This window comes from Nerophis ophidion, linkage group LG06 (genome assembly GCF_033978795.1).
Source record: "Nerophis ophidion isolate RoL-2023_Sa linkage group LG06, RoL_Noph_v1.0, whole genome shotgun sequence".
In the NCBI taxonomy this organism is placed as follows: domain Eukaryota; kingdom Metazoa; phylum Chordata; class Actinopteri; order Syngnathiformes; family Syngnathidae; genus Nerophis; species Nerophis ophidion.
The window spans coordinates 10,618,745-10,646,184 of NC_084616.1; the positions used below are offsets into that span (position 1 = coordinate 10,618,745).

The 27,440-nt window shown below is 39.4% G+C and overlaps 1 protein-coding gene across 1 annotated transcript in view; it reads left to right on the forward strand.

Annotated features, from left to right (window-relative positions):
• Positions 1-2,349: 2,349 nt before the first annotated feature.
• Positions 2,350-27,440, forward strand: part of cs (citrate synthase) — a 31,119-nt gene continuing 6,028 nt past the window's right edge. The window contains exons 1-7 of the mRNA XM_061902628.1: positions 2,350-2,535; positions 16,354-16,404; positions 16,612-16,719; positions 20,847-20,912; positions 22,521-22,652; positions 22,918-23,106; positions 26,560-26,759. Of these exons, the coding sequence (XP_061758612.1) occupies positions 2,485-2,535; positions 16,354-16,404; positions 16,612-16,719; positions 20,847-20,912; positions 22,521-22,652; positions 22,918-23,106; positions 26,560-26,759 (797 nt within the window). The 5' untranslated portion in view covers positions 2,350-2,484. The remainder of the gene's footprint in view (positions 2,536-16,353; positions 16,405-16,611; positions 16,720-20,846; positions 20,913-22,520; positions 22,653-22,917; positions 23,107-26,559; positions 26,760-27,440) is intronic.

The following is a 27,440-nucleotide window of genomic DNA, read 5'->3' on the forward strand; positions in this document are numbered from 1 at the left end:
AACTTATCTTTTATTGGTTGACAGTGTAAAATATTGAATTAATTTATTATTAATTACCTTACCAAAGTAAAAGTATTTAATGCAAAATTTTGTCACTTTTTTGCCAAAGGATTATTTAAATGATTAACAAAGTTAGGACTTTTTTTCCACATTTTTCTCTCTAAATGTATTATCCTTTTCTTGAGAAATAAACATAACTTTTTGTCCAAAAATACGACTTTTCAATATAAAATAGTATTCATCTTTAATCTTATTTATGTCAGGGGTGTCCAAAGTATTTAGCACGTACCTTGTTTTTATTCATCCTCATCTTGTTTTTAACATAAAATTAAATAAATAAGATAAATTTGGGTCTTTTTTTTACTTTTGTCCTCTAGATAAAGAAAATTTCCCCCCAAAATACTACTTTTTAGTGTAGAGACATGGGGGCCATTTTTGGCCCCCAGCTTATTTCTTTAGCCCAGGAAAATTCCAAGAATAAGATATTTATTTTTAAAGTTAGGATTGTGACTGAAATGTAGGACAAGGGGAGGGGGCGGGAAAGGTTGTTGTTTTTTTTTTCTACTTTAAAAAAAATAAAAATATTCAAATATTATTTTTTTAAATAACATCCAACTCTATTTAATCTTATTTATGTCAGGGGTGTCCAAAGTGTGGCCTGGGTCCAATATTTAGCACATACCTTGTTTTTGATTCGTCCTCGTCTTATTTTTTAACATCAAATTAATTAATTATAATAAAGTTAGGACTTTTCTTTACCTTTAAAAACGTCTCCCCCCAAAATACAACTTTTTGGTGTGAAACCTTAATCTACTTTGTGTAAGAAGCGTCCGAGGTGGGACATCTACATATATATATATATATATATATATATATATATATATATATATATATATATATATATATATATATATATATATATATATATATATATATATATTACTTTTTTGACAAAGGCTAAATTTAATCTATTAACAAAGATGGGAATTAAAAAAAAAATGATCTAAATACATTATCCTTTTCTTTGGAAATATTCATAACTTTTTGTCAAAAAATACGACTTTTCAGTATAAAACAATATCCAGCTTTAACCTTATTTATGTCGGTGTTGTCCAAAGTGCGGCCTGGGTGCTATGTTTAGCACCTACCTTGTTTTTGATGTGTCCTCTTCTTATATTTAACATCCATCCATCCATCCGTCTTCTTCCGCTTATCCGAGGTCAGGTCGCGGGGGCAGCAGCCTAAGCAGGGAAGCCCAGACTTCCCTCTCCCCAGCCACTTCGTCCAGCTCCTCCTGGGGGATCCCGAGACGTTCCCAGGCGTCCCCAGGCTCTTTAACAAAAAAATGTATTAATTATAATAGTAGGGAAGAACCTTTTTTTTACTTTTTTCCTCTAAATATAAAAACGTTTACCCCAAAAATACTACTTTTTAGTATAAAACTTTATATATAAGGCGTCCGAGGAGTGACCTAAGGGCCATTTTTTATCTAGCACATTTCTCTTAATTGTCCACAGGTGTCAGTGTGAGCATGAATTGTTTTTGGGGTGTTTTATTGTATGTAAACTGAGATCGGATCCAGGGCATCCTTGACCCAAATACTTTATTGTCAATTTGGACTCAATACTTAAATAACCAAGTTCTTCGATTCCCTCATTATTGTATTGGTTAAGTTTTATATTCATAAATGTAAGTTTCTCAATACCTTGTGCCTTTAAAAAAGATTTGGAATTCTACATTAAAACACTCTCTAGCTCTAACAACAAAAAATCTGTGAAAACGATGATGCTGTGTTCCAAATTTAAGTTATTTACTGGAATTGAGTGAGCCTATGGCTTTGCACTTTGTTTATTATATAAATATATATTTTTTTTGTATTCTATTTTAGTTCATTTGAATTTACAACCCCCTGGCGCTGTTCTGTTTTATTTTGTACTGTTTTGTACTCTTTTTGTACATATTTTGATTGTTGTTTCTCGTCTGTTTGTTTGAAAATGTTGAAATTTATGAATAAAAGTTAAAAAAAAAAATTCAAAACCGATGAAAATCCATGAAAAGGAATAGGAAATGCACCCTATTTAAAAATTCAAACACGCGTTTGTTTGTTTACATTGAATTGAATAAAGGAGGAACGTGGAACTGTTTATATTTTGCTTGATAACCTGATAGATAAGTGAATTGTTAGTCACGGTTGAGCAACTTTAGTCTGCACGGTTTTGAACGCGCCCTGGTGCGCTCCTCTCGTCGCGGACGTTGTCCAATGAGCGTCGTCGCCACGACGCCTGCACCAATCACCTGCCTCTACGTCATCACACGCTTCCGGCTCATCCTCCAATCCCCGTGGAGACTGCGTGCGGGCCCGGATCCCTCTTCAACCTTCGCTTCTTCGGAGGGGCACCTTCAAGCGGCTCCGCGGTGCACCGGCAGCGGCTTCCACACCTCCGGAGAACACGCCAGAAGAAAGACTTTAAAAATAAAACAACCATGTCTTTCCTCACCGTCAGCAGGCTAGCGCCTAAACTCCTCAACTCAAAGGTGAGAAGACGGGCCGGCCGCCATTTTTGTTATTTTTTTTTTAATCGGTCTTTTAAGTCGCGAAGCTAAATGCTAGCCGGCTAACATTAGCTCGCTAACGTCAGCGAGCACATTGTGATACCAGTCACGGTGAAAAAAAGTCAATTTTAAGCATTTATTTGACGAACTAATCCATGTTTCAGTGCTTCCAGCTTCGTTTCATCACCGTAGACGTCGTCGCTGCCTTCTTGTGGAATCCGAATAAGGCCGTTTTTTGTCCCAAGTTAGCTATGTAACGACTTTGTCAAAGTGAATCGACACTTCTGAATTAACCACTCGAGTGACTCTAAACTACATTTTTAAAGACTCACAAAATGCTGGAACTCCTTGATAAAAGCTCACCCTTTGCCCTGCTGACCTTCACTTTAAAAGGTCCCATTACCTAAAACCTCTTCTCACTCCGGCACTTACCAAAGGCATGCAGTAAAAAATTGAGTGTGATGTAAGGATACTATCATGAAAAGCACATTTAATAATAATAAAAAAAAACGTTATTATGATCTTACCATTACCTATAAATATAGTCCATGCCAGCTCTTTTTGATCAAAAGCATCGATTACCTGTTTATACTTACTCAGTGGCCTAGTGGTTAGAGTGTCCGCCCTGGTCGTGAGTTCAAACCCCGGCCGAGTCATACCAAAGACTATAAAAATGGGTCCCGTTATCTCCCTGCTTGGCACTCAGCATTAAGGGTTGGAACTGGGGGTTAAATCACCAAAAATTATTCCCGGGCGCGGCACCGCTGCTGCCCACTGCTCCCCTCAGCTCCCAGGGGGTGATCAAGGGTGATGGGTCAAATACAGAGAATCATTTCGCCACATGTAGTATGTGTGTGACAATCATTGGTACTTTAACTTTAAAAGGTCCCATTACTTAAAGGCCTACTGAAATGAGATTTTCTTATTTAAAACGGGGATAGCAGGTCCATTCTATGTGTCATACTTGATAATTCCGCAATATCGCCGTATTTTTGCTGAAAGGATTTAGTAGAGAACATCGACGATAAAGTTTACAACATTTGGTCGCTAATGAAAAAAAGCCTTGCCTGTACCGGGAAGTAGCAGACGATGTGCGCGTGACGTCACGGGTTGTGGAGCTTCTCACATCCTCACATTGTTTACAATCATGGCCACCAACAGCAAGAGCGATTCAGACCGAGAAAGCGGCGATTTCCCCATTAATTTGAGCGAGGATGAAAGATTCGTGGATGAGGAAATTTAGAGTGAAGGACTAGAGAAAACAAAGGCGATTGCAGTGGGAGCGATTCAGATGTTATTAGACACATTTACTATGATAATTCTGGAAAATCCCTTATCTGCTTAGTGTGTTGCTAGTGTTATAGTGAGATTAAATAGTACCTGAAAGTCGGAGGGGTGTGTTGACACCAGAGTCTCTGAGGGAAGTCACGGCAGCTGCAGCAGGACGGAAGCTCCGCTGATGTCTCCGGTAAGAGGCGACTTATAACCACAGTTTTCTCACCGAAAACTGCCGGTTGACATGTAGTCGGGATCCGTGTTTGCTTGACCACGCTGATCCATAGTAAAGCTTTATCTTCAGGAATTTTAAACAAGGAAACACCGGCTGTGTTTTTGTGGCTAAAGGCTAAAATGCTTCCCACCTCCATCTTTCTACTTTGACTTCTCCATTATTAATTGAACAAATTGCAAAAGATTCAGCGACACAGATGTCCAGAATACTGTGTAATTATGCGATTAAAGCAGACTACTTATAGCTTGGATCGGGCTGGAAAATAATGTCCGCTACAACCCGAGACGTCAAACACTCGCGTCATCATTCTGCGACGTTTTCAACAGAACACTTCGCGGGAAATTTAATATTGCAATTTAGTAAACTAAACAGGCCGTATTGGAATGTGTTGCAATGTTAATATTTTATTATTCATATAAAAACTATCAGACTCCGTGGTCGGGAGTAGTGGGTTTCAGTAGGCCTTTAAGCTATGTAACGACTTTGTCGAAGTGAATCGACACGTCTTCTGAATTAACCGCTCGAGTGACTCTAAACTACATTTTTAAAGAACCACAAAATGCTGGAACTCCTTGAAAAAAGCTCACCCTTTGCCCTGCTGACCTTCACTTTAAAAGGTCCCATTACTTAATCTTCGGTCCTGAGATAAGATCAATCAATGTCAATCAATCGATGTTTACTTCCATCTATTCATGCATTTTTCTACCGCCTATCTCAGCTGCATTCGGGCGGAAGGCGTTGTACACCCTGGACAAGTCGCCACCTTATCGCAAGGCCAACACAGATAGACAGACTACATTCACACACTAGGGCAGGGAACCTGTGGCTCTCTTGATGACTGCATCTGGCTCTCAGAAAAATCTTAGCTGACATTGCTTAACACAATAAGTAATGAATAATTCCGCTGGCAATCACAGTTTTGATTGATTGATTGAAACTTTTATTAGTCGATCGCACAGTACAGCACATATTCTGTACAATTGACCACTAAATGGTAACACCCGAATAAATTGTTCAACTTGTTTAAATCGGGGTCCACGTAAATCAATTCATGGTACGTGTTAAAGTGTTAAAAACATTGTTGAAATTATAAAACATTCTCATGCATTTTTAATCCATCCATCCATCCGTTTTCAAGAATAGATAGATAGATAGATAGATAGATAGATAGATAGATAGTGCTTTATTGATTCCTTCAGGAGAGTTCCTTCAGGAAAATTAAAATTCCAGCAGTAGTGTACAGAGTTGAGATCAATTTAAAGAAAAAAAAGTAAAAAGTAAATAATGGGGGTTTAAAAGGAAACAAAATAGAGAAATATTACAAAAAGAATAAAAACAATGGGAATAACAATATAACAGTAAAATAAGAATATAACAAGACAAAGTAGGCAGTAGTGACCATGTTATGAAAACGTATAAAAAATGTTTAAAGAAGTCTCATTAAGAAGTATTTTATTTATTATTGATTAGCTTCAGAATAACACTGTTATTAAAAAGAATAAGAGACTTATTATACTCTATAAATGTTGGTCTTACTTACAAATGCACACATTTAGTTGTATTCAGTGTTAAAAAATATGATATGGCTCTCACAGAAATAGGTATTTTAAAATACTTGGCTTTCATGGCTCTCGTCACCAAAAAGGTTCCCGACCCCTGCACTAGGTCAAATTTAGTTTTGCCAATCGACCTATCCCCAGGTGCATGTTTTTGGCGGTGGGAGGAAGCCGGAGTACACACAATCACGGGGAGAACATGCAAACTCCGCACAGAAAGATCCCGAGCCCGGGATTGAATTCAGGCAGTGTTTCCCCCAGAAAATGTGTTAGTTAAGGTGGTGACTCTCAAGGGGAAGGGGTTAGGTGGGTGTAAGGATCAGTGTAACTTTGCCTGTCATCATCACGTCTCCACCTCGTCGCTGCCACCACAGCCCGAGGGGAAATAGACTACAAACCAGTGTTTCCCCCAGAAAATGTGTTAGTTAAGGTGGTGACTCTCCAGGCGGACAAACCGGGGAAGGGGGTGGGTGGGTGGGTGCAAGGATCGGTGTAACTCGACATGTCTCCACCTCGTCGTTAACACCACATAGCCTGGGGGGGGCAATAGACTGCAGACTGCGGTGAAGTAGGCCGGCTTCGTTGCATGAAGGAGCCTAACATTTTTGTTTTTGTTTTCCGCTCCATTTGCTAAATGGCGATATTCGATATGTATCTCAATATTTTTTCCATAAAGTAAAAACAAAACGGTCTTAGTTACCTGACATTCTATGTCATTATTATGCCACATGCTGACATATGCTCATGCTTAATTTATTTCAGCATTTGGGAAGCCTTTAGTTGAGTTTTATAATGTAAATGTTATATTTTTATCAACATGTGATAGCAGGGACCCTCCCATTCAAAACTATTCTGCTACATTACTAATGATTAATGTAACTATAGCTGGACAAACAGTACAATAGCAATAGGAGAGACTAATCATCCCTGAACACCATGGAGTTCATGTAGGCTTTATGATGCACTTACATTATTATATCAACATTCAGAGACAGCTTCAGGAAACTATTCATTTAACATAATGTCCTTTTTTTAATGCTTCAACACAGGAAAAAGGTCAAGTGAAATAACAGACAGAGCTTTGCTGTCCGTAACACACGCACACACACACACACACACACACACCGCAAAATGAGCTAAAGTTACGCTAAAAGCTAATTATCCTTCACCTCAAGGACTGCGAGCGAGCTGAGCTGCCGTTTATGTTCCTAGAATTTCAACGGGGTCATAGTGATGTTACTAGTAGCTGACTGGGAGGTGTTTATTATAATTTGGGGAGAGTCCGCTGCCTGATGCTTACCTGCTAAACACCTATCTGCTCATCAAGACGCTGGAACACTGACTCCATGCGCTCTGATTACGCACTGCTGATCGACTGTTACCGCTCTGCGTGTAACCAATCAGATGGTTCTGTGAGTGGGACAATGTTGGGTGCTACAGAGAGTACTGACAGAGGCAGTACGAAGCGGAGCAGCTTGTTAAGACTTTAGCTTAGGCGGCCGCCTTAGCAACAAAGCGCTGTGGGAAGCCCTGAACTCAGGACTACTCAAGACCTTCGTATTGTGAGGCACATGCACTAACCCCTGTGCCACCATGTTTACATATATAGCCCTAAATTACTAGTGTCTCAAAGGGCTGTACAAGCCACAACAACATCCTCGGCTCAGATCCCACATCAGGGCAAGAAAAAACTCAACCCAATGGGATGACAATGAGAAAACCTTGGTCGACCGGTGCAAATTATACTCCTGAAGTATAATTTACTTGTTAAATGGAGTATTTGACCACTACCGACTGCATGTACCCTTTATTTAGTTGAGATCCAACAATGGTAATGTTTCAGTATAAAGTCATGTATATTCCAATTAGGGCTGGGCGATATATGGAATATACTGGATATATCGCGGGTTTTTCTCTGTGCGATATAGAAAATGACGATATGGCGATATTGGAGTATATGTTGTCAGGCAGTTGCTTTTAGTTGCGGGCATTACACTACAGGCTTGTCTCACTCTTGTCTCCTCACAGAGAGATAAAACAATCGCACCTTGTTACATACGTCGCACACTGTCACGCGTGCAACGTCCTAAGCTCTCGGGCATAGGTAACGTTAGCTGTGGTGCTAATGGTGCGGTGCGAATCTGGTAACAAATGAAGGAAGAAGAATTAATTCCCAAGAAAAACCGCACGGGGTCCATCGTCTAGCGGTGGTTTGGCTTCAAGCGGGAAGATTTTGAACAGACAACCCTCCGCCATCGACTGGTAGCTAGCGATTGGCGTACGGCAGGGTTTTTCAACCTTTTTTGAGCCAAGGCACTTTTTCTGCGTTGAAAAAATCTGGAGGCACACCGCCAGCAGAAATAATTTAAAAACAGAACTCAGTTGACAATAAAAAATCGTTTTGGTAATTTTTGCATATGACTTTAAAGCATAACCAATCATGCATCACTGTAGCTCTTGTTTCAAAGTAGGTGTACTGTCACCACCTGTCACACCACACCCAGACTTATTTTGAGTTTTAGCAATCAAGAAAATTTCAGTTGATTTGATCCTTCTTTGTGGGGACATTGATTGTCATGTCATGTTCAGATGTACATTGTGGACGCTGTCTTTCCTCCACAGTAAGTCTTTGCTGTCGTCCAGCATTCTGTTTTAGTTTACTTTGTAGCCAGTTCAGTTTTGGTTTTTGTTCTGCATAGCCTTCCCTAAGCTTCAATGCCTTTTCTTAGGGACACTCCCCTTTTTGTTTATTTTTGGTCTAAGCATTAGACACCTTTTTACCTGCACGCTGCCTCCCGCTGTTTCCGACATCTACAAAGCAATTAGCTACCGGCTGCCACCTACTGATACAGAAGAGTATTACACGGTTACTCTGCCCAGCTCTAGACGGTACCGACACTCAACAACAACACATCATTTGCAGACTATAATTACTGGTTTGCAAAAATATTTTTAACCCAAGTAGGTGAAATTAGATAATCTCCCACAGGCACACCAGACTGTATCTCACGTGCCGCAGCACAGTGTTCGAAAAACACTAGCCAAACAATCAAGGGTTAAACTGGTGCCTTTCGACTGTCGTATTATCAATAAAAAATGTTTTGTCTTGACATTATTTGGTGCGGATTAATTGGGAAAAATGATTAACATCTTCAACATACCCTTCAGAATGGATTAACAACGTAAACCGAGGATACAAGATTAGTACCAAAACACGACCGTGCCTGTCACTCATGCATATTAAACCTAATCTTTTCTCCAAATCAACAAACATTTTCTCGCACCGATGGAGTCAATATTTATTTTGTTTTGTAGTGTTATCTTCGAATACTTTTTTTTTTTTTTACTGCTCTTTCAGTCTGTTATTTTTATTTTTAACCGTGTAAGAGCTGCAGTTCTTATCAAGCTTCCACAAAAAAAGGGAGAATATGCAGATAACCTTTGTCTCAATCACACATATGTTTTAAAAACACATCTTGGGTTCAGTCTTTGCTCCAGTTGGCTGGTGATTGTTGTTCTTGTGCAGAACCCCCAGGTCATGAAGTCTAAAATGTGACTTGAACACCAGATTGTTCACACGCCCAGAGCGAGTGTGGGTTTTAAGTGGAAATAAGGGAAAATGTTATCAGGGAGAGACTAAATGTAAAAGAAAAAGTCTACTCTAACTATAATTTCGCTTTAATTATTGTTTCTATAGTAAATATCTGGACTGCGTGAAGGTTTATAGTAGGGTTGCACGGTATACCGGTACTAGTATAGTATCGGTACTATACTCTGTTTGTATAGTACCAGCTTGCCATTATTTTTTTTACGGGCGTCTGGTTTTACGAACAGAGGAGCATGATCGGCAGCACACAATCACAGAGTACTTACAAGCAGACACAGTGTGTAGACAGAAAAGGGAGAATGGACACATTTTGGCTTAAAAAGTAAAAATAAAGGTGAAGTTATAACACTGAAACACCCTCAGGAAGAGCTGCTTTAAAACATGGCTAGCTAGTTAGCGGCTAATGTCCGTCCGCAGTCGACAGTGTTTCAGCTACTTCTAAATCACTAATCCTCGCCTCCATGGCTACAAATAAAGTAAGTTTCCTACAAGTAACAACACTGGAGGACGAGGAATAGCTAAACATGCTTCACTTCACACCGTAGGAGGAAACAATAGCTCATCTGCGTCACAATGTAAACAAACGCCATGGGTGGATCCACACCTGACATCCACTGTACTGATACCAAGTTGGGCTGGGCGATATGGCCTTTTTTTAATATCAAAATATTTTTAGGCCATATCACGATATACGATATATATCTCGGTATTTTGCCTTAGCCTTGAATGAACACTTCATACATATAATCACAGCAGGATGATTATTCTGTGTGTACATTAAAACATTCTTGTTCATACTGCATTAATATATGCTACTTTTAAACTTTCATGCAGAGAGGGAAATCACAACTAAGTCAATTTAACAAAACGTATTTATTAAAGTTATTAGCTGGTGACTTTTCAAATGATGCTACATTTTAGCAGTAATGCTACTTTTGGTAGCAACGCTTGTGCCCCACACTTGACAAATTAAAGTTGTCTATTCGACGTATTCCCACTTGAAGCCGAACCACCGCCAGACGATGGACCCCCTGCTGTTTTTCTTGGGAATTAATTCTTCCTTCATTTGCTAGCAGATTTGCATCTTCTTTCGCAACACTCCGCTAGCATTACCGCTAATGTTAGCCACGCCGCTACTTCTCTGCTGGGCGGGGGCATATACGTATGTGACGTGTGTAAGAACCTGCGCTTACAATCTGTGAGAAGGAGAGACAAGAAGGAGTGGGAAGAGCCTGTAGTGTAATGCCCGCAGCTAAAAACAACTGCGTGAGAATTAGGGATGCGCCGATTAATTGGTAACTGAATATATTCGGCCGAATATGGCAAAAAAAGCCACATTCGTCCTTCGGTGGAATGAGTTAAATGCAAGGCCGAATAGTGGCGTGTGACGCAATTTTTTGACGCGGTGACGCAATCAACCAACGTGGAGTGACGCGGTGACGTTGTAACCAGGCGCCTTCGGAAAAATGTCAGCAGTGTGGAGATATTTTAAAGTGTCGGAAAGTGACAAAAGTACTGCAGTTCGCAACGAATGTTCAGCCAAACTGTCTCAAGGAGGTGCCTCGTGGCCGACGTCTTTGAGAGGACGAAAAAGTTTGCGGCTGACAGTGCCAAAGCAAACGGAATTACAAAGAAGGTCATGGAGTTTATGGCTTTGGATGATCAACCGTTTAGTGTTGTGGAGGACATTGGCTTTCGGAGACTCATGGACCACATTGAGCCCCGTTACACGATACCGAGCAGACGGTATTTCTCTGATGTGTGCTCTTTACATTGTGTGTGTGCTGTTTACATTATTAGCATGTTGTGTAGGCTACCTGTATAAGTGTATGAGGTTACAAGCACACACTTAATTGAGATTTACTTGAGCCTTCTGTTTACATTATTAGCATATCTACTGTGGCTAAGCAGACTTTTGCCAAAAGGACAATAATTCATTTGTTGTGGGTTTATCCACTTTAATGCACTTTATTGTTTTTTGGAATGCATGTTTTGTTTTAAGGCTTAATATAAATGAAAAACTTTGTGCCTTTTTTGAAAAGCAAAGGCTACTGGAATATTAAAAAAAATGTCAATATTCAATACAAATGTACTTTATTTAAAAAAACATGTCTAAAAATTTATGTAGGCTGTTTATGCAGTATTAAAAAAATTGTGAAAAACCGCACTCATTATTCGGTATTCAGTATTCGGCCTTCAGCCAAGCTTTTAAATTTTATTCGGCTTCGGCCACAAATTTTCATTTCAGTGCATCCCTAGTGAGAATTTATACTCGAATATTACGATATAGTCATTTCCTATATCGCACAGAGACAAACCCGCGATGTATCGCGTATATCGATATATCGCCCAGCCCTAATACCAAGTACCGGAGCGTATCTAGTCGATACGACAGTGATTACATCAACATTTTTTTATCTCGCTGCTGTGTTGGATCCGCTTTGAACTGGACTCTCGCGACTGTGTTGGATCCATTGTGGATTGAACTTTCACAGTATCATGTTAGACCCGCTCGACATCCATTGCTTTCCTCCTCTCTAAGGTTCTCATAGTCATCATTGTCACCGACGTCCCACTGGGTCATTATTGTCACTGATGTCCCACTGGGTGTGAGTTTTCCTTGCCCTTATGTGGGCCTACCGAGGATGTCGTGGTGGTTTGTGCAGCCCTTTGAGACACTAGTGATTTAGGGCTATATAAGTAAACATTGATTGATTGATTGATCGTCATAAAATCTTTTTTCAAATTCATATTGTGTTTATAAACTCAGGAAATACGTCCCTCGACACAAGAGAACTGAAATTATGACCAATGTATGGTCCTGTAGCTACTTGGTATCAGATCGATACCTAAATTTGTGGTATCAGCCAAAACTAATGTAAAGTATCAAACAACAGAAGAATAAGTGATTTTTACGTTTTAACAGAAGTGTAGATAGAACATGTTGAAACAGAAAATAAGCAGATCTTAACAGTAAATGAACAAGTAGATTAATGATCATGTTTTATAGTTTGTTCTTTATAATGTAGACAAAATAATAGGTAGGTAAATGACACAATATGTTACTGCATACATCAGCAGACTAATTAGGAGTCTTTGTTGGTTTGCTTACTACTAAAAGACAATTTGACTAGTATGTTCACTATTTTAGTTAAGGACTACATTGCAATAGGAATCATATGTTTGATGTACCCTAAGATTTTTTGTTACAATAAAGCCAATAATGCCATTTTTGTGGTCCCCTTAGAAACGTATATCGAAATACACTTTGGTATCGGGATAACCCTAGTCTATATATTGTATCTGCTCATGTAGTTGAATGAATGAAATAAGTTTATTTCGGTCATATAATCAATCAAATCAATCAACCATTGTGTGTGATCAGTTTTACAGTACATGTTATATGTATACAATAATGCACATTTACACACGAAAGAAAAAAAAAGAATGACCAAAAAAGGAATAGGCTGAAGCCAAAGCTTATATTTGCCTATCCTATACCTTCACAGAAAATGAGATTGCCTGGAACATCAACATAAAAAAATAAATAAATCAAAAAATCAATGGGATGAAAGTAATTGTAACTATATTTTATAACTTTCAATTATTTCACCTTTCAATGTTTTCTTAAACCTTACCAAAGAAGTGCATGTCTTCAGCTCATCACTGAGCTTGTTCCACCATTTAACTCCTAAAACTGTAATACATTTGTATTTTATATTTGTTCTCGCTTTACCTATTTCAAAAATCGATATCCCCCGTAAATTATAGTTTTGTCCTCTGAAATGAAATAGCCTGAGAATACAAGCTGGAAGGCTGTTGTTTTTTACTCGAAACATAATTTCCATTGTTTTTAAAAACACAATGTCTGAAAATTTTAATACATTTGAACTCATAAATAATGGATTGGTATGTTCACAGTAGCACGCTTTGTGTATTATTCTAATGACCCTTTTTTGAAGTTTTATTATTGGGTCTATGTTTGTTTTGTAAACATTTCCCCAAATTTCAACACAATACGTTAAATATGGAAAAATAAAAGAATAATACAACATATGCAGGCATGTCTTATTCAGCATGTGTCTTACTTTATAAAGAATAGCAATAGATTTGGATATTTTTCCTTTTATAAATTCAGTATGCGGTTTCCAACACAGTTTATGATCAATTATTATTCCCAAGAATTTAGTTTCATATACTCCATCAATTTCCACTTGATTTAATTCTGTTGTAGTTGTAAACAAAACAAACGAAAAAGGCTAATATAATTATACGTCAAAATGCTGAATATCAGCACGGATAATCAGTCCATTTTGAATATAACCCTTGCAATTATAAGAAACACTGCAAATATTTAAACTTCTGTTAGATGTCAGGTACGTATTGCAGAAAAGTAAAAACTCCCTCTATCAGGAAATACCAATGTGGAAACATGTTTAAACACAGCATTATCACCGTGTGTCCCCCCCCATAAGTGGAGAAGGAATGAGTTGAAACGCTCCATTTTTGAACTTACGTAATCAGCCCTCGTCAGTCGTCCCCCAAACCAGTTTGCAGCCATGAGTCATACCGGTTGGACCAGAGCCAACTCTCCCCCCCCCCCCGCCTACCTACCCCACCCTGCAACTGTGGCTTTTCAGGGGCAGCGTGCAGCGCTCGTGACTTTTGTACAACTGATAAAGGGGAAAAAACACATCTTGTAGCTTCATATCCTTCCAAGCTTGATTACTGAGCTGATTTTTGTTTCTTTGGAATGTTGACGTGTGTGGCATGTGTATGTATAATCAGTGCGGCTTTTATGCGCTTCAATGACTTGTTGTAGATTAATCAAACGCAAAATGATATTTATTTAAACTTGTTTGTTTCACACTCCTTTTTAAGTTATTAATGTACCTTTTGTTTGCCAGCTGGCTTATTGTGTGTGCGTGATGAATCACCTTCAACTTGAATTTTGGACGACTTATATCATTTTTTGTTCATAAGTAAATGCCCTTTTTTTGCTCCCTAAACCAAACAAAATGTTGTTTTAAAGGGGAACATTATCAGCAGACCTATGTAACCGTCAATATATACCTTGATGGTGCAGAAAAAAGACCATCTATTTTTTCAACCGATTTCCGAACTCTAAATGGGTGAATTTTGGCGAACTAAACACCTTTCTGTTTATCGAGCTGGAGGCGATGACGTCAGAATGTGACGTCGCCAAGGTAACACACCCACCATTTTCATTTTCAACACATTACAAACACCGGGTCTCAGCTCTGTTATTTTCCGTTTTTTTGACAATTTTTTGGAACCTTGGAGACATCATGCCTCGACGGTGTGTTGTCGGAGGGTGTAACAACACTAACAGGGAGGGATTCAAGTTGCACCACTGGCCCGAAGATGCCAAAGTGTCTACCGCCAGACCCCCATTGAATGTGCCAGAGTGTCTCCTCATTTGACCGGCGATGCTAAGGCAGACATGGCACAGAGATGTATGGATAACCTGCAGATGCATTTGCAATGATAGTCAACAAAATCACAAAGGTGAGTTTTGTTGATGTTGACTGCCAGCTAATCAATGCTAACATGCTTCGCTAATCGATGCTAACATGCTATTTACAGGCGGTGCTAAAGCAGACATGGAACAGAGATGTATGGATAACCTGCAGATGCATTTGCAACTATATTACATTTCCTTCCACCCAAATTTAATGCGAAAAAAACACTTACCAATCGACGGATTTAAGTTGCTCCAGTGTCAAAAGATGCGAAAGTCCTGATCGTTTGGTCCGCACATTTTACCTGCGTTGCTAACGCAGCTATTCGGCCATGCTATGGCTATGAATAGCATCAATAGCTATTCGCTCAATAGCTTCAGTTTCTTCTTCAATATTTTCATACTCCAACCATCTGTTTCAATACATGCGTAATCTGTTGAATCGCTTAAGTCGCTGAAATCCGAGTTTGAATCCAAGCTAATGTCGCTATATCTTGCTGTGGTATTCCCATTGTTTGTTTACATTAGCAGCACTGTGTGACGTCACAGGGAAATGGCCAGTGTCTTCGCAGAGAGCCGAAAATAAGGCACTTTAAAGCTTTATTTAGGGATATTCCGAGACCGGTAAAATTTTGAAAAAAAATTCGAAAAATACAACAAGCCACTGGGAACTGATTTTTATTGTTTTTAACCCTTTTGAAATTGTGATAATGTTCCCCTTTAAGTAGGGCTGGGCGATATATCGACATATCGCTGGTTTGTTTCTGAGCGATATAGAAAATGACTATATGGTGATATTGGAGTATACGTTCTCACGCAGTTGCTTTTAGCTGCGGGAATTACACTAGCTTTGCTAAATTAACTTAGTTGTGATTTCCCTCTCTGCATGAAAGTTTAAAATGGGCATGTATTAATGCAGTATGAAGAAGAATGTTTTAATGTGGTCACATAGAATCATCATACTGCTGTGATTATATGTATCAAGTGTTCATTCAAGGCAAAACATTGAGATATATATCGTGTATCGTGATGCATCCGTTTTCCCTTTTCTGTCTACACACTGTCTGCCTGTTAGTACTCAGTGTGCGCGCGCTGCCGAACGTGCTCTTCTGCTCGTAAAACCAGCAATGATATGACGTGACAACGGCGGGGGTTGGGGTACCGGTACTTTTTAGAGGCAGTATAGTACCGAATATGATTTATTAGTAATTCACACGCTCAATTCTTATCAAAAATAAAAAATTTGGAGATTTTTTTTTTTTGCCAAGATCTCCCAATTTAAATGAGAGGTCAGCCTCCAATGGGAACACTTAGTATATACTCAAAGGCGGTTCACTTTAATAGAGATGATATATTAATGAGCTTTCTGCGCCCGTAAAAGTAAAATGGTGATTAATTCCAATGCTTTATTAATTGTTATATTGATGTGCTGTGGAAGTGGTCGTCTTGGATTGATTGGAAACAGATGGACGCTTGACTGTAAATCTGCTTTAATGTTTACGCTCGTCGAACGTTGAAAACCTTTTTTTTTTTTCTCCCAAAGAAGTGATAATTGTACTTAAAGGTTTTAAACAGACTTATGTAACAATATAGAAGGGCACGTCATAAATCCTAACATGCGTTTATTATTCTTTCTGTGTCACAGAGCGCAACCTACTTCATCACGGCTGCCAGAAACACCAGCGCCTCCACAACGGTAAGTTCTCAACAACAACAAAAGCCTACCAAACCGAACGTGCGGACCTTTTTGTGGACTCACCGATCAATACTCGAGTCAAATGTTTACTTAGTTTGTTTAATGAACCTCTGGTCCTGTTGAAGCAGTGTTCTATTTTTGGTGCACAGTTGAATTGTGGCTCGTATTTCTTTTTTATATTTATATTTTTTTGTGTTCTTTGTGCAGAATCTGAAGGATGTTCTGTCCGACCTCATCCCTAAAGAACAGAGCAGGATCAAGAACTTTAAACAGCAATATGGCAAAACCAACATAGGGCAGGTTACTGTGGACATGGTGAGTAAACCTTAACCCCTGACTATACTGTACTTCCTTCATGTCCTTCATAAGAAAAGGATAAAGGTCTCAAATTTTAACCACTTAAAACTTTTTATGCAGTTGTAGCCAGAGTGTGGGTTGAAGTTGAGGTGGGCCACAGGAGGATAGATAGCTTGTAGTAGTCCATAAATAAAGCACTGCCATTTTACTAACCTCAATACTGTAAGTAAGTAATGTAGTTCATTTTAGTTAAGCACAATAAATTTTAGGCCGATATGAGGAACTATGAAACTGTGAAATAAGTTTTTTTCCCTATTTTTAAAACACTCCTTGCCAAATCCCTCCCTACATGCCAAGACCCTTTCGACTGCATCTCCACCCCGTCAGCCATGTTGCAGTTTTTAGGCTTCCATATCGAGTCCACTGACAGATTGTAGGCCTCTTTGAACATGCACTTTATGAATTACACTTTACACCAGGGGTGCCCACACTTTACTGCAGGCGAGCTACTTTTCAATTGACCAAGTGGAAGGGATGTACCTCGTTCATATATAACATTTATATTTATTTATGTATGAAAGAAAGGGCTTTTGTTAACGAGTTAAAGGTGTTTAATGATAATACAAGCATGTTTATTTCATGAAGACAAGAATATAAGTTGGTGTATTACCTGATTGTGATGACTTGCATTGATTGGAATCAGACATCCATCCATTTCCCACCGCTTATTCCCTTTGGGGGCACGGGGGGCGCTGGTGCCTATCTCAGCTACAATCGGGGGGAAGGCGGCATACACCCTGGACAACCAGACAGTAGTGACGATAACGTCCACGTTTTCAAATGGAGGAGAAAAAAAAGTCCTCCTTTCTGTCCAATACCACATGACAGTAGTTGCCTTTTCCCATCTTATTTGTCCAGTTTCCATACTCCTTTTTATACACTTTACAAGGAATACATTGGCGGTACACTCCGTAGCTCGTTAGCTCGTGCACCCCAGCTTTCTGAGACTCTTATTTTGTCAGCGCAGGCAGGACGGAGCAGCGATTTTATTGTGATGACAGGAACTGGTCTTTAGAGTTTTGACGGCCGGAGGGGCTTTTGAAATAAGTATTTTTTCGTTCCTGTCGGTCATTTTGTCTTAATGATCTGGCAGGAGCCAGCGTCATCTCAAAAGACTCGCCAGGGGCCGTGAACGTCAATCAAGTGACAAAAGTGACGTTTTGGTGAAAATTGATAACTGCTCATTTTTGGGTCTATTTTTTTTTTAATGGACTGACACACTCCGCGATCGACTTTATGCACCGCATTTTATAAATGAAATTTGTATAGGTCACCTTTTGAATACCGGGGGGTTAGTGAGAGGAGGTGTCTAGATATGTTAGAGCTCACGTGTGATTTGATTGATTGATTGATTGAAACTTTTATTAGTAGATTGCACAGTGCAGTACATATTCCGTACAATTGACCACTAAATGGTAACACCCCAATAAGTTTTTCAACTTTTTTAAGTTGAGGTACATGTTAATCAATTCATGGTACAGATATATACTATCAGCATAATGCAATCATCACACAAGTTAATCCTCAGAGTATATACATTTAATTATTTACAATCCGGGGGTTGGGATGCGGAGGAGGTTGGGGAGGGGGGTTAGGTTGGGTTGCTATCAGCATACTTCAGTCATCGACAATAATATCATCTGAGAAATGGACATTGTAACAGTGTAGGTCTCACTTGGTAGGCTATGTACAGCGAGCGGTGTACATGGTGAGCTCAGAAAGCATAAGGACAAGTATATACACATTTGATTATTTATAATCCGGGGAGCTGGGATGTGGTGGGGGGAGGGTGTTAGTTTAGGGTTGTAGCTACCTGGAGGTGGTCTTTTAGTGTACTCTTTGAAGGATAGAGATGCACTTTCTTTTACACCTGTTGGGAGTGCATTCCATATTGATGTGGCATAGAAGGAGAATGAGTCATGACCTTTGTTAGGTCGGAATCTGGTTTTGACGTGGTTTGTGGAGCTCCCCCTGGTGTTGTGGTTATGGCGGTCATTTACGTTCTGGAAGTAGTTTGACATGTACTTCGGTATCAGGGAGGTGTAGCGATTTTTATAGACAAGGCTCAGTGCAAGTTGTTTTACTCTGTCCTCCACCCTGAGCCAGCCTACTTTGGAGAAGTGGGTAGGAGTGAAGTGTGATGTGTTTTTGGAATATGTTGCTGTTTTATATCGTACTCTTTTTGTATCAAATCAAACTTTATTTTATTCACACTTTTCATACAGAGGCAAGTGGTAAATACAAAGTGCTTTGATTGATTGATAAGTTTTATGGACATTTTAAAGAATATAATCCATGTAATGCTTTAAAAAGGCAATTGGATGGCACAAAAAGCCAAAAGGCTTTTTTTCCCATTGTGGGCCATTACATATTCATCACATTTGATACATTCAATAATAAAAGTTATATAACCTGTAACATGTATATAAAAAAATATTTTGAAATAATGAAAAAATTATGTACATATACACAGTATATGCTGTTCACAATAACAAAACAAAACATGGCATGGCACCAAGGATTTGAGGAAAAACGCCACTGTTTTTTTTTAATTCACTATTGGTCTTATTGGGAGAAAAAGTCCACTGAGTAAATGTAACATGGTGTTGCTAATGTTGCCAGCACCGAGTAAGCGTAATCCAGATTAGTCGTGACATGTTAACCTACTTTATCTGTCTGGACTGGCTTTATTTCCTGTGCCAGGTATCAGTTGGGTCATCTTGCAAAGGACACACACAAAGTGAGCCGCACCGACGCAACTTTCACTGTTGGAACACCAATGACCTGTGAAAACATTTATAGCTCGGGATAGTTGGCAAACCGAAGCCAAGACACTGAAAAAGTACTTGCTTAGTGTCATGATGAGTCACACGAGTACTGGCAAGAAATGTTGAGAAAGAAATCATCTCTGTAGTCGTCGTAACAGGAAGCGGTTTTCGGACATGTTATGGGTCGCTCGACTCGGGCTTGTCAACGGCAACAATTGTTTGGTTTCTTTGAAGCTATTTTATGTGTTTATTTTTTTGCTGATACTTTATTATAATATACATTATAAACAGCAATGTTGTACAAAGGTAAAAATGTTAAGTTATGTGAATAAATTGTTTGGACCCTTTTACTTTTTGGGTGTATTTAGTGTGTGGCGCAGCCGGATCCGAGCAGGACGAGATAGAAAGAAGAAAAAAGACGACAGAAAGGCAAAATGTGGGGACAAGAGGGGGGATAAGACAACTAGCTAAAGCCTGATATATTACATATACCGCATTTTTCGGAGTATAAGTCGCTCCGGAGTATAAATCGCACCTGCCGAAAATGCATAATAAAGAAGGAAAAAAACATATAAGTCGCACTGGAGTATATGTCACATTTTTGGGGGAAATTTATTTGATAAAACCCAACACCAAGAATAGACATTTTAAAGGCAATTTGAAAATAAATAAAGAATAGTGAACAACAGGCTGAATAAGTGTACGTTATATGAGGCATAAATAACCAACTGAGAAGGTGTCTGGTATGTTAACGTTACATATTATGGTAAGAGTTATTCAAATAACTAACATATAGTTATTTATTGCTTATTCATTGTAATCATCTTCTCTATTTTTGTTGATATTATTGTTGTTTTTTCCCAATTTGATTTTATTCTTTTGATTTTGTACGGTGTCCTTGAGTGCCCAGAAAGGCGCCTTATAAATAAAATGTATTATTATAAATATTATTGTAGAACATGCTATACGTTTACCAAACAATCTGTCACTCCTAATTGATAAAACCCATGAAATCTTATGCGTCTAGTCTTACGTGAATGAGCTAAATAATATTATTGGATATTTTACATTAATGTGTTAATAATTTCACACATAAGTCGCCCCTGAGTATAAGTCGCACCCCTGGCCAAACTATGAAAAAAAACTGCGACTTAAAGTGCGAAAAATACGGTACACACATCAGCAAAGCCTGATACATTACATATACACATCAGCAGACACGACATGCCCTCATTTTTCACATGACTGTCTTCGGAGGTGCAGTACGACTGTAGAACTTCAGTGTATTTACATGTTTTACTTTGCTCTCTTGCACAGGTGTACGGAGGTATGAGGGGGATGAAGGGTCTTGTTTATGAGACTTCCGTGCTGGATCCTGACGAGGTCAGTATGTCGTATGATATGGTTTTACAACACTTTTGATATCTGCTTACCACACTAAAGAAATGTTATAAGGAACTTTTCCAACATCCAAAGTTGTACGTGACAAAGGCAAATTAATCAATTAAATATAACGTTACAAACACAAAACTAATAACATGCAATATATTGCAACAGATCAAATGAATGTGTCTGATAGGTAGAAGGCCAGAAATGGAAAAAGTGGAGTTTAAGATGAATTTAAACTAGTATTTTCCTCTAGTGGAATTCTGGTGCGTTCCAATTCCTAGTCGGAATTTCTGCTGGAATGCCCAATTTTCAACTTTCGAAAATTGGAGCATTTTGCTCACAAAGATGACTGTTCTGGATGTAAACAATGATATTCGCTTCTCCAATATCCATTATTAGCACCTCTGATCCATTTTGGCGCACTAAGTGTATCGTTCAACATTTTTACATGTGTTGCGCACAACCAGTCTTCATCTCAGGCAATAATACACACTGGTCAATCCCAAGTTCTTTTGGGTGATGAATATGTTGCGTAAAAAGGACCACAGAGACAGAATGTTACAATATTCCGTTTTACTAAAGCTTCAGGAGACCAGCCCTTACAATGCAACCATAGCATCAGCAAGAAGAGGTCTAAATCCAAACAAAAAGAGTCAGCTTATGTAGAGCAAAAACAGCCCCCCCTCGCCCAGAAAGGAGCGCGGTTGCTTCTTCAAAAGAGATAAGGAACTGGCCAAAACAAATCTGTGAGCCGACAAACAGGAGGAGCCCTCAAGACAAAACAATGAGTTTTCTAGTGGACATGAGATTAAAGCAAAAAGGTCATGAGAAGACACACTACATGGGAAAATACTAGCTGCTTTAAACATGACTATGGATTAAAAAAGAATACTTAAAAATGTCTCATTCTCACACATGGTAAAGTTACGGTAGCATAACCTAAAGGTATTTAATGTTTCATATGTTCTACATTGCTGGCAATAGCCCATGTGTTTCTTCTTCACCCACCATCTTTGAAGGTTGCTGAAAGAGTCAATTTTTCTCTTAAGTGGTTTATAATCAGACAAGTTAAGCACAAAAATGGATTTCGTGGATATGGCTATCTTGATTTCCAACTTCATAACTGGAACGCTCACAAATCGGCTGTGACGTCATTCCCAGCTCCGACTTCTAATTTCCGAGGTAAATGGGGCTCACCATTACAGGCTGGATTTTTACCGTTTTGACTTACAACAGGGAAGACCTATTTAAACAGTATTTCAAAGACCCATATGCAGTCTGAAGTCAGCGCATCTGAACGAAGTCAAAACATAGCGTAGTCATGCTGACCCAGCGCATCAATGTGACACTGTACTGTGTTCTTCACCCCAACGCATGAGCCACAAGTAAACAGAAAGGCTCTGACCTCTGTTTGTGTATTATTTACTTAAGGAGAATACAGACGTTTGCCCTTAGCAAAACAGTCCGTTGCTAGAATAATTGACGCGTTAAGCGAGATCTCCAACCATACATCAGGGGTTTTAGGGGAAGAATGCAAGGAAAATAGAAAGTGGTCACAAGGCAACACATGAACAACTCCCTGTCTGTATATTTCCCTCGCAGGGCATCCGTTTCAGAGGCCACAGCATCCCAGAGTGTCAGAAGTTACTCCCCAAAGCTGCCGGAGGTGAAGAGCCGCTGCCCGAGGGCCTCTTCTGGCTGCTGGTCACGGGACAGGTGCCCACTGAGGAGCAGGTAAGCCGTGGAGCACAGAAAAACTTTCCATCGTGTTCTGGAAATGTTCTATTTGCAGTCAATCAGCTGAGTCAGTATAATTATGTAACCTAGGTTTATTACAGTGTGGTCTTATCTCTCGAGATATGGAAGAATTAGACTGACAAGCCTTCACCTTCAGTGACTGAGCTTCTGGAAGGGGAAAAAAAGCGCGTTTTATTGTGTAACAAGTTGAATGTACAAGCCAGACGTGTCCAAAGTGTGCATGTTTGTGTCCGTGTGCCAGGTCAAATGGGTGTCCAAAGAGTGGGCTAAAAGAGCGGCGCTCCCCTCACACGTGGTCACCATGCTGGACAACTTCCCCACCAACCTGCACCCCATGTCTCAGTTCAGCGCCGCCATCACGGCACTCAACAGTGAAAGCAGCTTTGCACGCGCCTACTCGGAGGGCGTGCACAAGTCCAAGTACTGGGAGGTGAGCCGCACATTCACACAAACCTGTTGTCTACAATAAAAGTCAATGGCAAATCATCAAGTGGCGCTATAAATTTAACCAAGGCAAAGTCCGAAATAGTCAATTCTCTGTTAGTGGTTCTCAGTTTTTTCAGCTAGTACCATCTTAGAAAAACTTAGGTTTCCATGTACCACCGTAATAACCAACATTAAACTACAATGGCATAGCGCAGTGGTTCTCAAATGGGGGTACGCGTACCCCTGGGGGTACTTCAAGGTATGCCAAGGGGTACGTGAGATTTTAAAAAAATATTCTAAAAGAAGCAGCATTTCAAAAATCCTTTATAAATATATTTATTGAGTAATACTTCTCCAAAATATCAATGTAAGTTCATAAACTGTGAAAAAAAGGGAACAATGCAATATTCAGTGTTGATAGCTAGATTTTTTGTGGACATGTTCCATAAATATTGATGTTAAAGATTTATTTTTTTGTGAAGAAATGTTTGGAATCAAGTTCATGAATCCAGATGGATATCTATTACAATCCCCAAAGAGGGCACTTTAAGTTGATTATTACTTCTATGTGTAGAAATCTTTATTTATAATTGAATCTGTTGTTTATTTTTCAACAAGTTTTTAGTTATTTTTATATATTTTTTTCCAAATAGTTCAAGAAAGACCACTACAAATGAGCAAATGTTTTGCACTGTTATACAATTTAATAAATCAGAAACTGATGACATAGTGCTGTATTTTACTTCATCTCTTTTTTTTCAACCAAAAATGCTTTGCTCTGATTAGGGGGTACTTGAATTAAAAAAATGTTCACTGGGGGTACATCACTGAAAAAAGGTTGAGAACTACTGGCATGGTGGTCCCAAATATTCTTTAAAACCAAGGGGGAGGTTTCATTCAACAAGTAGATTTAATATTTTTGCCTCTAACAATACACACAGTAACAATAACGCTGTATTTTGTATATAGGAAACTAAAACGCTGTTCTTTAATCAAGTGATTCTTTGGCATACCACTAGATGGAGCCAGTGTACCGCTCGTGGCAGAGTTGTGTATAGCAGTGATTTTCAACCACAGTACAGAGATATTGCCTAGTGTGCCTGGTAAATTATGCAACTTCACCTAATTGGTCCATAAAATATTTTTTGCAAATCAATAATCTTAATAATGTGCCGTTGTCTAGTGCCTGTGCTGTGTAGAGCTCGGCAGGGTAATCTTGTAATACACCATATCAGTAGGTGGCAGCAGGTAGTTCATTGCTTTGTAGAAGTTGAAACGCGTCGAGGGTGGTTTGTCGTGATCCCATTATGCAGAGCACAGCGGGAGACCGCGTGCAGATAAAAAGGTGTGTAACGCTTCAACCAAAAATTAACAAAAGGCAAGTCCCGCTATGAAAAGGCACTGAAGCATAGGGATGGCTATGTAAAACAAAACTATAACTGAACTGGCTACAAAGTCAACAAAATCAGAATGCCGGACGACTGCAAAAACTTACAGCGTGTGGAGCGAAGACGGCGTCCACAAAGCACATCCGTACATGACATGACAATAAACAATGTCCCCAAAAAGAAGGATAGTGCACGCACAACGTATGTAGTCTTGATTGTGAAAACAAAGCAGGTGCGGGCAATAGCACTCAAAGGAAGGCGTGAAGCTGCTACAGGAGAACACCACCAAAACAGGAAGGGTCACCAAAAGTGCAAACCAGAAACTAAAGCACTACACACAGGAAACAACAACAAACTCAAAATAAGGCACAACAACCTGGTGGACTTTCATTTTTTAACCTTTTCTGCTGGTGGTGTGCCTCTGTTTTTTTTTTATGAAAAAAATGTGCCTTAGCTCAAAAAAGATTGAAAAACAATGGTGTATAGAGTATGGAAAACTGGTTTCAAGCGGTCTCCTCAATGATTGGTCAAAAGACACTCACGTGACTACTGGGCGCCATGTGTGAACGCGTTGCAGAACGTAAATTTAAGTATTGACGGTTTTTGAATGCATTTTAAAGTTGAAGTTAAAAGTGAAAGTCCCAACGATAGTCACACACAGACCAGGTGTAGTGAAATTATCTGCATTTGACCCATCCCCATGTTCACCCCCTGGGAGGTGAGGGGAGCAGCGGTGGCCGGGCACGGGAATCATTTTTGGTGATTTAATCCCCGATTCCAACCTTTGATGCTGAGTGCCAAGCAGGGAGTAAATAAGTCTCATTTTTATAGTCTTTGGTATGACTCACGACCTTCAGGGTGGACACTCTAACCACAAGGCCACCGAGCAGATTAAAGTGATCTAGAGGTAGAATTGATTGCTCCCGTTAGCTGCATTGCTAGCCACCAAGAATGGGACGATTTCTTAAGCAGAAAAATTAACAACATTTTGTCTTGTCTCTCATGATTGCTAACGATGGGTAATATTCCAAAAAAAAAGGGCAGTTCCCCTTTAAAGTGTATCGTGAGCAAGATACTGACCACAGACCATACTCCAGACTTAGCTACTGCCTTCTTGTTAAGGTAAATCAAACCTACTTCAGGATGTTGCCCACAGCCACAACTGTTGATTGCCGCACTGCTCATCAGACCCCAGTAGTTATTTGCTTCTGAAGACCACGCACCCAGTGACTCTAATTTAATTAACTAGATGTGTTTATTTTAAGCTTTTATAGCAGGGGTCGGGAACCTTTTTGGCTGAGAGAGCCAAGAAGCCAAATATTTTAAAATGTATTTCTGTAAGAGCCATATAATTTTTTTTTTATACTGCACACAACTAAACGCCTGCATTTTTAAGTTGGAACAACATTTCTAGACTACAAAAGGTCTTTTATTCTTTGTAATAACATTGTTATTCTGAAGCTAACTGTGGAGGGGGGCGTGGCCTGCAGCGAAGCGGGGTGTTGTCAGGATCAGCCTCGAAATCAGCGACAGGTGCGTAGATGACCCATCTGGGCCTTGTTATCTAATCACCTACCGCTCGGTTATAAGCAGCAGCCGGGAGGAGAGACGGGGTTGGAGCTGGAGCCAAAGCACAAGCGAGGACGAAAGACAAAAACTGAGAGACTTATTGAAAAATAAAACAATATTGTAACCCTGAAACAGGCTCTCATGTCAGTGCTTGGTGGTCTGAAGAACCCCCAGGAGGGCAAGCTTCACACTAACCAATAGTAGATAAATAACTTCCTACCATTAACGCAACTTCTTAAACCGGTGCGGTAGAAAACGGATGGATGGATTAAAAATGCATGAGAATTTTTTTATATTTTGAACATAATTTTTAACACTGTGATTACAAGTGGAATTATTAATTACTTATCGTGTTAAGCAATGTCAGCTCGGATTTATCCGAGAGCCAGATGCAGTCATCAAAAGAGCCACATCTGTCTCTAGAGCCATAGGTTCCCTACCCCTGTTTTATAGCATTGCAGTCCTCACCACTGTTTCCTTGCTTCCGGTCCTTTTTCCAGTTCGTCTACGAGGACTCCATGGACTTGATTGCCAAGCTGCCCTGCATCGCCGCCAAGATCTATCGCAACCTGTATCGCGAAGGCAGCAGCATCGGCGCCATCGACTCCAACCTGGACTGGTCCCACAACTTCACCAACATGCTGGGTTACAGCGACGCCCAGTTCACTGAGCTCATGAGACTCTACCTCACCATCCACAGGTAACTTTCGGGTGTGAGAGCGGGGCCTTTAACTCCCCAATGGTTGTGTTGAAAATATCTACAGTTACTTGTCAAGTCCTGCCCTTTTACACTTGTGTTTTTCAGTCCCCTAAAGATGTGTGCCACATTTCATGCTGATTGAACCAAACACCCTAAAGTACACAAGGTGTTTTGTTAAACCGTGTGAGAAATTTGGACTCCATTTGAGTTTGGGTTTTAATAACCCAATCACAAAATGGTGTGTGTTTGTCAGAAAAATAACGCAGGCAACATAGTAGAAGCCCATTTTTTCACACATTCAGGAGTAGCAGAGTCACACTATGGGGTTCCTCGGTTGTTTTTTGTGGACAAATTACACTTTAAAAAAAATGTAATTATTGTTGCCACTTTATTTTATAAACCAGGGGTGCCCACGCTTCTTCTGCAGGCGAGCAAGTCGAAGGGATCTACCTCATCTTCATATATATCATTTATTATTATTTATTCATGAAAGAGAGGTTTTTGTTAACAAGTTAAATGTGTTTAATGATAATATAAGCATGTTTAACACATATAGATTAATTTTTTTCATGAAGACAAGAATATAAGAAGGTAATAATCTCTTACCTGATTGTGATGACTTGCATTGATTAGAATCAGTCGTCATCATCTCTTTTTATTCCTTTCATGAAAATGCATATA